The sequence below is a fragment of the Salvia hispanica genome, chromosome 4, assembly GCF_023119035.1.
Source record: "Salvia hispanica cultivar TCC Black 2014 chromosome 4, UniMelb_Shisp_WGS_1.0, whole genome shotgun sequence".
NCBI lineage: Eukaryota > Viridiplantae > Streptophyta > Magnoliopsida > Lamiales > Lamiaceae > Salvia > Salvia hispanica.
The window spans coordinates 42,058,578-42,072,055 of NC_062968.1; the positions used below are offsets into that span (position 1 = coordinate 42,058,578).

Here is a 13,478-nt window from a genome sequence, read left to right on the forward strand (position 1 = left end):
CGGGAAATTCCAGCCTTTTGTGAAAGTTGACGATTTTAGAAGTAGTTTATCCTTTAGATTACTACTTATTTTACATAACATATATCAAATTAAAAGCAATTTTATAAAGATTCCAACGAGATCTCACTTTCATATATTTCGATGACAAAATTTGAAAAAAAAAATTAAATTTTTTGTATATTTAATGCATAATAATTTAGAATTATAAATGTTCTTAAAAAAATACAATATGTCGTATAATTGATATAAATAAGTAGTACTTATGGAATAAGGTAAGAATTCACTTGACTACTGACACTGAGTATTTTCTCATAGTTTAGAAACAATCGCAAGAGAAATAAAGGAGACCGAAATGTAAACAAATAAAAATTACTTAGTACTCTACTAAATTAAGTTATCAAAAATTACTAGTACTCTACTAAATTAAGTTGGCACGGTAAACGATATTCCATTTTTGTAGACCCTTCCATTCATTCTGGGAAGATACTTCACTGATCCAACTCTACACCTTCGACAATGAATAGTCCATCGCATTCACAAGGAAATCTGCATCAACATAATAAATCAGCATCAACACATAATAAGGTTGCAACGAAATTAATCAACGCGATATGGACACGAACCAGCATCCTCCTCGGTGAAGCAGAGGGGCGGTGTGATCCTGAACACATTGCCGAAGAACCCCCCTTTCCCGATCACCACTCCCAAATCTGTCAACACAGCATTTACACATTAGGATTTTTGAGTACAAGCATGATCATTAAAATAGAATTCAAGTAGAAAAGAAAATCACCTTTCATTAGTTCCAGTATATAAACAGTCTCATCCTTGGCAGGGGTTTTCAGCTGCCAGTCCGTTACAAGCTCTATTCCAAGCATCAACCCTCTTCCCCTGACATCACCGATGATCTCGTATTTGTCCTTCAAGGAAATGAGGCGATCCTTGAGGTACGATCCGACAGTGAGAGCATTCTGCTGAAGCTGTTCCTTCTCTATCACTTTAAGCACTGCAAGACCGGCAGCGCTGCACACGGGATTACCACCAAACGTGTTGAAATAGTTCCGATGAGTCAAGACCTTTGCAATCTCGGGCGTGGTGACCACTGCACCGAGTGGCATTCCATTCCCAATGCCCTGAGATGATAGATACACACGCAATATAAAATGTTGTTGTGAAATGAAGACATAACTTGGAGAAAATGAGAAAGTACCTTGGCCAAGGTTACTATATCAGGCACAACCCCATGGGCCTCAAAGCCCCAAAAATGGCTCCCCGTACGAGCAAAGCCCGATTGGACCTCATCAGCTATGCAAAGGCCACCCGCCTTTCTTATGGTGTCGTAGACAGCAGGAAGATATCCCGAAGCCAACTCCATAACCCCACCAACTCCCTGTAGAGATTGCAATCCATTAATACTTGTACACCACAAGACAAAAAAAAAAGCAAGATGTGTACCTGGATGGCTTCAGCAATGAAGGCACCAACACGGCCAGACGTTCCGTAAGTAACTATATCATCCACATCTCTTGCATACTTCAATCCGTCCGACCCAAAGACGCCTCTATACTGGTCTGGATTCAGTGCATGATGCACTCCAGTCTGTCAAAAATAGAAGCATAAATGGAACAAGCTTTCAATGATTTGAAAAATTAAGAGATTTTGTTCAATATCAAAATACCTGCACAACATTAAATTTGTAGCTTCCTTGAGCAGTGGCAGCCATTGTGCCGGCAGCATTACCATGATAGCCGTTCCTAATCGAAACCACATCGTGGCAGCCACTGTACAATCGCGCCATCATCAAGGCCAGCTCATTTGCCTCCGTCCCCGAATTCGTGAAGAAAACAACCTAAATCAGAACAACAATTATTACACACACAGCGAAACACTAAAAAAAACTTAGCTTTTAATAACACAAAAAATTGAGACGCTGAATTTTTTTTAAAAATAACCATAATTCTTGTCTTTTGCTTTTTAAGGACGATTCTATTTGTGTCTTGGGACACCAGCAATAATTATGATTTATAGTGTTGTTGATATAATAGACACACAAATTAGCGTCCTTAATAGTATTAAAAAGAGTCCTTCGCCGTTTTTTTTTTTAGTGAAAGGCCAAAAAATACAAGTAGTTATTTTCGCAATGTTATATAGTACTCCTTCCGTCCCATTAAATATGCAACATTTGGGATTCGAGAGGGGTTTTTATGAATTGTTGTTTTGTGAGTTAATGAATAGAGATAGAGATGTTTCAACGTTTCATTTTTAATGAGACAAACTAAAAAAGAAAACATTTCATTTCTAATGGGAAATAGGGAGTATAAACCTTGAGATCGCCAGGAAACTTGGAAGCGAGCGCCTCAGCAAAATCAGCGATGGCAGGATTGAGATAGAGAACGGTGGGATGCTGGAGGCGCTTCATCTGATTAATGATGGCATCCACCACCTCGGGGTGGCTGTGGCCACATCCTACGGTGGCAATCCCACCGAACGCGTCAAGATATCTCCGCCCCTTGTCATCGAACAGATACTGCTTCTTCCCATCAACCAAACACAACTTCGCAACACCAAAAAAAAAAACAAAAAACAAATCACATTAACATTCAAAGAGAATACTAATAATAAAATATTCAGGTTGCGAATGTTACAGGCTTTTTAAAGGAATGAAAGATGGAGGGGTTGAGGAACTGGCGGCGCTTGGCGAGGATCTCGTCGGCGGAGGGGCCGGTGTATGGTGGTGGGACGTAGTCGAAGGCGGGAATTTTTGGGAGAGGAGGTTCGCTGGTGTGAGAGAGTGTGGATTTGGATTTGGAGGCGGCGGCGGCGCAGAAGAATGCGTGTCTACGCATCATCATCATCTTCACAACCTCTCTCTCAAACACACAAAATGTGGGAAAGAAAAGTTGATTGGTGAAGATGGAGATACAATTCGTTGAAAGGGTATAATAGAGAGACAGAGAGGAGGGTGTAATTATGAACATAATCTTGTCTCTTACTACTATTTTCTCTTCCCTCCGCCCCTATAATAGAGGTCACACTTTTCTTTTAAGTTTGTCCCACAAAAGGTGTTACATTTATTTTTTGAAAAAAGTTCTCTCTCTCATTAATATAAATATACTGTTCTCTTTTCAATTAGCACAAAAAATAACACCTCCTAAAATCTCGTGTCATTCTCTAAATATGTCATCTATTATGGAACGGAAGGAGTATAATTTTTTAACTTTTTTTGTTTTTTATAGGAAAGATCATGTTTTCAATTTCCCAATAATCTATTATAAAGACTTATCTTGACTCTTATTTCCTACAATTTTTTTACTTTTTCAAAATTTTTTTAAAGATCATGTTTTCAATTTCCCTACAATCATTTCATTTTGTGCAAATAGAATTCGTATCATTTGCTGTCATATATAACAGTGTACATACATTAATAATGTATCATTTGCTGACACATTCACATTTAATGAATGATGCTAAAGGGTCATATTATATCAGCCACAAAGAATTAATTTAGTCGATTTATTAGTATTAGAAAATTAAAATTACTTAAAATATCTTTCACTCATTTTCAATCTTTGTTTCCCTCCATAGGTGACCGAGAATTCAACCTCTTTTAAAATTTGAATTAAAGATGCATTAATTACTACTCAATTTAATAACAGATTTAATTACTACTGTACTTAACAACAAATTGAAGATTAAAGAGAATATTTTGCGTCACAGTCACAGACCTATATGCCTCTCTTCTAAGTTGTTCTTTTCTAACTATATCATCTCTTGAACATGTTAGTAGTGATGGTACGATAAATGCCATGTTAGTAAGATTTTTCTTGCTTAGGAGTATTATAAAATTAAATAGATTAACAAAATTCTTTTGTAAATTTAAAATATATAATTATGCATGAATCTTAATTATAATTTTTAAAAAGAAAAAATAAATAATTGTATTAAAGAACACCACCCTCATGGAAATGATAATTGAACAATTAAGGTGAATTTTAGATTCAAATGAAAAATTCAATAGTGTCATGTACTCTGTATAACTTTAATCTAAAATTTACATCTAATGTTGAATTCAAACCAAACACAATAGAATTGTTCGATTTGATATAAGATTCAATTGAATTAAGCAGTATCAATAAAACAAATCTTAAGTGAGTCAAATTAATCTATGTACCTTTTATATTTTATTTTTAGATGTAAATTTAGATTCATACACACATTCAAGTGAATCTAAGTACTAATATTGAATTATTCAATTGATTATAATGTTAATTGAATGTTTTATTACATCTTCTGATCTAGTAAATCTATGTTCATGTTTTGTTACATTGAAATGCACAATTGATTATATGTTTAGTTAACTCTAAGTTCAATTGAATTGTTTAGTTACATCGTTCAATTGAGTAAATATAAGGATTATTGAACTGTTCAAATGATTTTAAATTCGATTAACTAAAATTCAATAGAATTATATAGTTGCATCTTATAATCGAGTGAGTGTAAGAACTATTGAATTTCTCAACTAATTCTATGTTCGATAAATTATAAGTTTAATTTAATTGAATTATTTAATTACATATCTTGTATTTATGTGACTAAGCACTACTGAATTTCTCAACTAATTCTATGTTCAATTAATTCTAGCTTAATTGAATTATGTAGTTACATCTTGTATGTTATGTGAATCTAAGCATTATTATTGAATTGTTCAATTATTTCTAAGTTCAGTTGATTGCATCTTATATCTAAGTGAACTAAACACTATTGAATTTTGTTCAATTAAATAGGAGTATCAAATTAATTTATATTTGATCGAGTAATCTGATTCTTTATTTTTTTAAATCCATGTGTTTGTTTAATTATATAATAATAATTATTTTTATTTTATTAATAAAATTTTAATTATTATCGTCATTGCATTATCCATACTAAAATAATCAAAATGTGCCATCAAGAATATATTCGTCAGTTGGAAACTTTTTTTAAGCTCAAAATTGGTGTCAAAATACGTGGCTTGAAAATTGAAACTTTTCTCAAACAATATATTTCAATTTGAAATTTTAAAATAAAATCATAAATTCCATCAATAAAAAGTCTTAGATATTGATAATGAGTGACAAGATGGATAATTTTTTAAAAATTGAAAATTAGAATTTGAAACTATGTAAACTCTACTAGTGAAATAATTAAAACATTTTCTTTTCTAGGTGGTTCGCATCGGGCAAGGATCCCCTGCTGTCACCAGGGGCTGTGCTATTATGCACACACACATCAAAATTTTTTATAATAAAAGATATTAATATTTTAATATTATAATTTACAAATAAAATAATACCATGGGTGGAACAACAACCCCTGCTGTGCTATCAGCCGCAGCAGGGGATCCAAACCCGGTTGGCATCGGTGCAACAAGAGAGAATAGTAAGTACGGAACAACTCCCAACACATCTTCTTCCTCCATCTCTCTTGTTCCAATGCTCTACGCCATACCCATTCTACAACAACGCTTCTTCAAAAACAATCAAACTGTTTTTCTCTATTGATTTATCGTCACACATACACATATAGCCACCAACCATTGTGTTGTTCTCTTCTCCACCTTGACGGTCGGTTAAAAAGCAGAAACTAGTGGGATTTTACTGTCTTCAAAGTTATGGTGCGAACATGGGCCGACGAGCACCTGTATCTTACATGAATCTAATCAAATACAATAACAAAATTTACAGAAAATAAAAATACCTTTATAGAAAATTTAAGAAATCCATCCAAATTTTATAAAATCAAAAATATCAAAACTGGAGTCTTTCCCGTCCTCGCTGCATCAATTGTTAATTTCAGTCAAAACATTAAAATTATATACAGTCTTTCTCGACAATTTATCCACTGATTTAAATTTTGTCTAAAAAATGTAAATCTGGGGTTTTTTGCTACTAAACCTATTCAAATCTTGTCCCAAAAAATGTAAACGGGTGACTAAGAATTGCTGCACATTTCCTTTTCAGTCTCAAAGTCCTTTCTTCAAAAGATACACTTTGAAAAATCTCATATTTTGTGTTTTGATATTGAAAAATCTCTTTTTTTTTTTTGTGTTTTGACCATAAAATATTTTCTCAAATCACTTTGAGAAGGATATAAAAGTAAAATTAATTACTACTTAAACCGAAAATTTTAAGTTAACTGGGTTTTTTTGCTATTAAACCAGGTTATGGCTGGCCATAATGTGGCCACAAAGTATTTCCCCTAATAAAAGTCTCCATTTTGACAAGCAGATTCAGAGCAGCTATAATTATTTGCGTATTTTTCCTTTTATGCATACAAGATGTGGAGCGGGGAGCGGGGATATAATTGCATGTACGAAAAGATTCAATTTTCCAAATTTATTATTTACCGTGTTATTGTTTCTAAGTAAAGTATAATTAAGGATGAATGTCATAATTATAGTTGCATATCATAATTATAGCTAGGGATGACAATCGGGCCAACCGTTCGGATTCAGGTTGTCGGACCATTCAGGTGCGGGCTATTTGGGTTATGATTTTTTTGTAAAATAAGGATTTAAATTTTAGGAAAATACAATAAAAAGGGGTGAAAATAGGACTAACCTCACCGGGCTGGAGTCAGCATCCAGTGGTGGTGGCGTCGGAACAACGGGGTGTGGAGGAGGCCGAAGCCACTGCCTGTGTATGGACAGTGGCGGCAGCGGCAAACTCGAAAGAGAGAAAGGTAGATCTGGAGAGGGAGAGGTGTGATGCACTATTTTTTAGCACTATTAATACCTGCAAGTATATAGAGTAGCAACAATATAGCTAAAAGGTCAGTACCGGATATCGAACATGGGGAAAACAAACACAGAATGCCCATCTTCTACTAAAATTCAATTACTATTTGGAAAACCGAAAGATTTGTGAAAACTTTGAAAAATGAAAACAATTGTAAAGCAAATAACACTAATTGCAGTTAAATCACAAAGATAAAATATAGAGATAAGGGAATTCCAGGGATGTGCGTTCATAGTTATGGTTATACAAATTCCAAACTACAATACCCTAACATAGTTATTACTTTGATAGGACGAGTCATCTAGCTTATGCTCATGCGATGCAAACGTTGATTACTTATATTAGAGCGAGACAATTACTGGACTAAGCAGACAGCTTCCTAAGCTAACCTAGACTTGGGAAAAGCTAAACGTGGGGACCATTCACCAAAACAGCATAGTACGACTGAAAAGCTGCAAAATAACTAACTAAAGGACTAACTAACAGCGACATCATCTTCTCCAATATTTATCACGAAACAACCAGTTAAAACAGAGCAAAACGAAGATCGAAGCAAAGTAAACGAAATTAAACCGATAGAAATGAAGCTAAAGCAGATCTACTACTACTAGACGAGGCAAACAAGGATGCAGAATTTAAACAACAAAATCAAGTGAACACAAGCAGATCCATCCACGGGACGCTTAATCCACTCCGGATCCAAGCCATCCACAACAACCAAACATTATTTCCATCTCCGATCCTCACAAGTTTACGTAGATTCAACCGATCAACAACAAATTTCTTATAAACCAACTCCAAACTCAAATCAACCAACAATAATCGGCAAATCAAACCAACAACACCACAATAAAACAAACGAAATAAAAGTAGCGACATCCATTGCAAAATATGAAGTATTCAACGATGATAACGAAACAGAGCCGAGCCTCGAACAACGAGGACTCGGCGAGTACGAGAAGTAAATAGAAAAGCAAAAGATAATTGTTTCTTCGCCTCCGTAGAGACGGTGTTGCGACACTATCGAACTGAAATGTGAACCCCCGCACCAAATTCCCCGTGAGTGTGTGTGTAGAGAAGTGAAAACTAAGCTAAGAGCTGAAAGTGATGATGCTCATGTCAAGCGCATGCTCTTATTTATAGTGGACGGAGCTTCCAGACTGTTCCTGTAATCTCCATTTTGCCCTATGATTTGATGGAAGGAAAAGATCTGCGAAATATGGTAAATCTTGGAGAGAAATCTAGGTCAAATCTGATTTGCCGCTTTTCGTGGCGGGCCGCCGCACATCCTCCGGCAGTCGCCACACTTCAGTCCAAAGTCTCTGCCTCCTTGGTGGCGGGCCGCCACATGTCCTACGGCGGTCGCCAAGCGAGACTCCTTTTCTAGCACAGATTTTCCGAGGCGGGTCGCTACACATTACTGGCCGCCGGCATCGGCGGTCGCCGTACACCTTGCGGCGGTCGGCGGTCGCCGTCTGAAATCCAGATTTCCAGACTTTGCGTTTCGACTCACTTTTTCGGCTCAAATATGCACATTTCTCACAAAACACGTCAAAAGACCAAAATAGATAAAATATGCAAATAATGGACATTTAATGCGAGTTTGACACCAAAAACGGACCAAATAATGGCCTTAAAACAGTGCAAAATCCGAGCGTATGAACTCCCCCAAACTTACATTTTTGTTTGTTCTCGAACAAAACAATAAAGACACAAAATATAGACGCACGGAATGCACAAGGACTAGACGTCGTAATTGCCTCCAAAGATGAAAGAATAGATTAAGCATGTATTAATGCAATCAAATCAAACAAGACTTATTAGTGCACTTTCATTACTAACTCGTGGAACACCTTGAATTCATGCACTCACATGTGGGAAACTTCCAAAGATGGGAAGTGTTTTTTCTCTCACTTTCAAAGTGTATAACTCTCAAATCATGCATCATGCAAAGTTTACCATAGTCTTGATCAAAGTCTAATCCCTCCTATACTCGTTGCGATTAAGCATCAAAAGTCCGAAAGGTCTTTATTTTTTGTTGTAATGTAGGCTCTTTGGTAGGTGAGGAATTTTTGGCTAAAAAGAGACTTCAAAAATAAAATATCCCAAGTAGAGTTAAATTGACTCCACTTTTCTAAACCCCAAGACACGTCTAACACTTTATTTTTTTCTCCTTCAACTCACTTTCCAAGCCTTTGATTTTTTTTTTTCTTTTCTTTTCGCAACCTTTTACACTTTTTCTTTTCTTTCTTTTTTATAAGCATCATTTCTAAGATCAAGCACATATTTTGAATTTTTCACTATTTCACAACTTGTACTTTCTTTACATTTAAGCACACTACTTTTTATACTTTCCTCCTTATCTCTCCAATTCCTTTACAAAAGATATAAAATTCTAACTAACCCAAGGAATTGTCCCCATTTATTTGGCTTCCAAAAAAAGGCTTAAAGGCTCAAAATTGGCTCTAAAGGGAAAAAATTGAGAGGGTCGAAAATTTTGGGTATAAAAGTAGCTATGAAAAGATTGCCTAACACTTCCCTTATAAACTTAAACACTATGTAAATTTAGGCAGACCAAGAGCAAGTACTAGAAACATATACATGAATACAGATAAATCACACAAGAAAGAAATTATGGCTCAAATCTCACAAGGTATAAGCATGATTCAAGGCGAACAAGCAATTCACTAATTATGCACATTTTCACCAAACCATCAAATCAAGACGTCAAGCCATTCTTAAACATGGATGAAATGTAATATCATCGGCAACTCAGTCTAATGTGTCCCTAAGCATGCATGTTCAAAGTTCTTCATGTTTAGTTCATGATATGGATTCAAGAAAATTCACCTATGGGATTTTTTGAAAGCAAAAACAAAAACAAAAACTTACTAAAACCTAAGACAAAAACCTAAACTCACGGTCCACCACGTCATCCTCCCAAACTTATTTACAACAAAGTGTAAAATAAGTTTGTAGTGTCGGTAGAGACGTGAGTAAACTACTAAAAAGAAAACATACCTTGAAAAATTTCGCATAGAGGTTGGACGGGGTGAAAATTTGAAAATTTTGAAAATTCACGCTGGAAACAGCATTCAGGTGGCGGTCTGCCGCAGCAATCTGGCGGTCGCCGCACGCAATCAGTCATCTTCCAGGGAGCAGGGAGCAGGTGGCGGACTGCCGCATTTGATGCGGCGGTCGCCACAGAAGGGTCAGAACCTGCGAAAAAATTTCAAGGCAAGAAAATCAAACAAAAACCAAAAAGTACTTAAAAACTTAAATAAAAATTGTTAAAACATAAAAATAATTGTCTCAAAAGCAAGTAAAAATATGATACAAATGCTCATTTAAAATCATTGACCTTGACTTCTTCAATCTTGAGGAGGAGGAGGAAAACGGGCATTGAGGTCGTCGAATGCGCCAATAAGATAGGCGATGTCGCCACTCATGGTTTGGCGCTCTTGTCGAGCCTTGGCGACCATCCTTTGGAGCTCTCCAATTTGTTGACGTTGATGAATGATAAGTCGTATTCTAAGCCTTGGTTACTGGTCAGTATGTCGTGATTTGCATGTAATATCCGCAAAATAGTTGCTGAAGTGTGCAGGATAAAGGGGTCCAAGTTAGTAGGAGACGGTTCGGACAACGTAGGTGAAAAGAGCGCTAGAAGGACGCTATACTGACCAGGATGCATGCCAGAGAAAAGGCTCGAGATGGAAAAGAAGGATAGATGGGATGGTCATAAACAAGGGCAGAAAAGTCAATTCGTGAAGGAAGTCTACCCTAAAAGCAAGGGCAAGCCTCCCTATAAAAGAAGCCACTTGGAGAGAGAGAAAGAGTTTCGAGTTCGAAAGTCCAACCACCACACTTAGTTAGAGTTCTCTCGAAGATCAGTTCCTTCAACATTGTCCACAATCTTCTCGTTCCTCGCCAGAGCTATGGTCACCTGAAGTCTAGCCGTCTACCGGAGAGTCATCATCCCACCGTTCCAGTCAGTTTGTCGTCGTAGTATAGCAGTTTCATCGCTCAGAATGGCATAAACAATCTTTAATCGCTTTCCTAGTTTAATGTTTACTTGCTTTCTTCGTTGGATCTGTTGCAAACATTAAATCTTGTTGCCTTTTGAAGTATTTCGTTGAGATCCGAACGTTTTAATTATGAAGTTTTTATTTCGCATCTCTCTTTGGTTTGAATCTGCTTCATTCTGCTTAGGAAAGTTAGATCTTGTTCTCGCTTTTATTTTCTAAGTGTTTACGCATGTTTTCGTTTGAGTAGGCTAAATCTGGAGTTGTTGGTTGAATTTCTAAGTTATGTTTCGCTTTAAGTTTCCGTGCATGAATTTCTTCGTTTGCTGTGTCATTACCACCTTGCATGTTAGCCAGTAGGAGTAATCTGCAGTCATTAGCTGTTAATCTTCAAGTTTAAGCTTTTTAATTAATGAATCTTGTGTTTGAATTTCAGAATCTGTGTTCATCTATAGAGTTTGAGTTCATGTAGTTTATGTTGATACTTGTTGAGGAAGAAAACATCACAATCCACTTTTACTTTAACCACTTTTGTTTTTTAGTTACTTTTTACTTTTGTACCTTACTTTAAGTTTGCTATGTCATTACTTTTACTTTGAATCTGTTGATACTTCGTTTGCTGTGTCATTACTTTTTACTTTTGTACTTTAAGTTTGTACCCTCCAGACCTGTCAGAGTTGCCACCCAGACACCAAATATACACTGCTGCTTTAATTTCCTCATTTAGTAACCGTCTACTTTTCACATGCCTCTGAGATACTTTGTCCCCTATGTTCACATACACAGCCACATGTCAGTCACTTTAAGAGAGGTGCGTCCAACTGATCAGGATGAAAGTCACATGTCAGTTCACATACACAGCCACATGTCAGTACTCTACTAGTCAGTAGTAGAGTACTGATAGGACCTAGCTCATGCCGTCTGTTTTAATTTAAGAGAGATGCGTCCAACTGATCAGGATGAAAGTCCCAACCCAGTTGAGTCGTTGGCACGACGACCAGAACCTGGTATATCAAACAAATTTCCTCAACCCACTTCTACTGGCTAGTATAGTGGAGGTAAGGGTCGAATCCCACAGAGATGGACACATTCGGATAATTGCAGTGATAATCTGGAAGGGTTTTGGTTAGCTACCACGCTTGGGTTGAGTTTCTACCTAGACGGAATTTAAAAATGGTACTCTACTGACTAGTGGGCGTGAAAATGACCGACATGTGGTTGTGTTCGTGGAAATATGGGACAAAGTATCTCAGAGACATGTGGAAAGTAAACAGTTACTAAATGAGGAAACTTAGAACAGCAGGGTATATTTGGTGGCAGGGTGGCTACTCTGACAGGTTTGGAGGGTGCAACTCAAAAGTAAAAGGCAAAAGCAAAAAGTAACTAAAAAGCAAAAGTGGTCCAAAGCAAAAGTAGATTGTGATGTTTTCTTCTTCAACAAGTATTAACAGAAACTACATGAACTCAAACTCCATGGATGAACTCAGATCAACAAATTGAGACACAAGATCTATCGATTAAAAAGCTTAAACTTAATGATTAACGCTAAACTGCAGATTACTCCTATTGGCTAACATGCAAGGTGGTGATGACAACGCAAAACAGGGAACTCATGCACGAAAACTTAAACTGAAACATGAACTTGAATTTTCGACCAACAACTCCAGATTTAGCCTACTTAAACGAAAACATGCGTAAACACTTAGAAAATAAAAGCGATAACTAGATCTAACTTTCGTAGGCAGAATGAAGCAGATTCAAACCAAAGAGAGATACGAAATAAAAACTTCATGATTAAAACGTTCGGATCTTAACGAAATACTTCAAAAGGCAACAAGATTAAATGTTTGTAATAAATCCAACGAAGAAAGCGAGTAAATTTTAAACTAGGTAAGCGATTAAAGATTGTTTATGCCACTCCGGGCAATGAAACTGCTACTGCTACGATAACAAACTGGCTGGAACGGTGGGATGATGACTCTCCGGTGGACTGCTGGACTTCAGGTGACCATAGCTGTGGCGAGGAACGAGAAGATTGTGGACAATGCTGAAGGAACTGATCTTCAAGAGAACTCTAACTAAGTGTGGTAGTTGGGCTTTCGAACTTGGAACTCGGAACTTGGAACTTGGAACTTGGAACTCAGAACTCGGAACTCCTCTCTCTTTTTCCAAGTGGCTTCTTTTATAGGGAGGCTTGCCTTTGCTTTTAGGGTAGACTTCCTTCGCAAATTGACTTTTCTGCCCTTGTTTATGATCATCCTAGCTATCCTTCTTCTCCATCTCGAGCCTTTTCTCTGGCATGCATCTTGGTCAGTATTGCACCCTTCTAGCGCTCTTTTCACCTGCGTCGTCCGAACCGTCTCCTACTGACTTGGACCCCTTTATCCTGCACACTTAAGCAACTATTTTGCCGATAATATATGCAAATCACGACATACTGACCAGTAACCAAAGCTTATAATACGACTTATCAAACTGATCACACTTACCACATGCTTGTACTCAAGCGTGAAGACAAACAAAAAGAAATAAATCGAATTCGAGCCTGGTTACTTCCCCCGACCGACTCTACCTAAACTAGACACAAGACTCTAGACTTTGACGCAAAGGAAAAAAACAATAACAACACACACATAGACACATATAAAAACAAATTAAACACATAGAACACACTATATTT

The 13,478-nt window shown here is 36.7% G+C and overlaps 1 protein-coding gene across 1 annotated transcript; it reads right to left on the minus strand.

Moving 5' to 3' along the window:
- Nucleotides 1-268: 268 nt before the first annotated feature.
- LOC125185264 (alanine--glyoxylate aminotransferase 2 homolog 2, mitochondrial-like) lies at nt 269-2,880 on the minus strand. Its single transcript, XM_048081774.1, has 8 exons — nt 2,646-2,880; nt 2,324-2,554; nt 1,679-1,849; nt 1,456-1,599; nt 1,211-1,390; nt 794-1,133; nt 624-710; nt 269-546 (listed from the first exon to the last, which is right to left on the minus strand). The coding sequence occupies exons 1-8, from the start codon at nt 2,853-2,855 to the stop codon at nt 503-505; spliced, it is 1,407 nt and encodes a 468-aa protein (XP_047937731.1). The 5' UTR covers nt 2,856-2,880; the 3' UTR covers nt 269-502.
- Nucleotides 2,881-13,478: the final 10,598 nt, after the last annotated feature.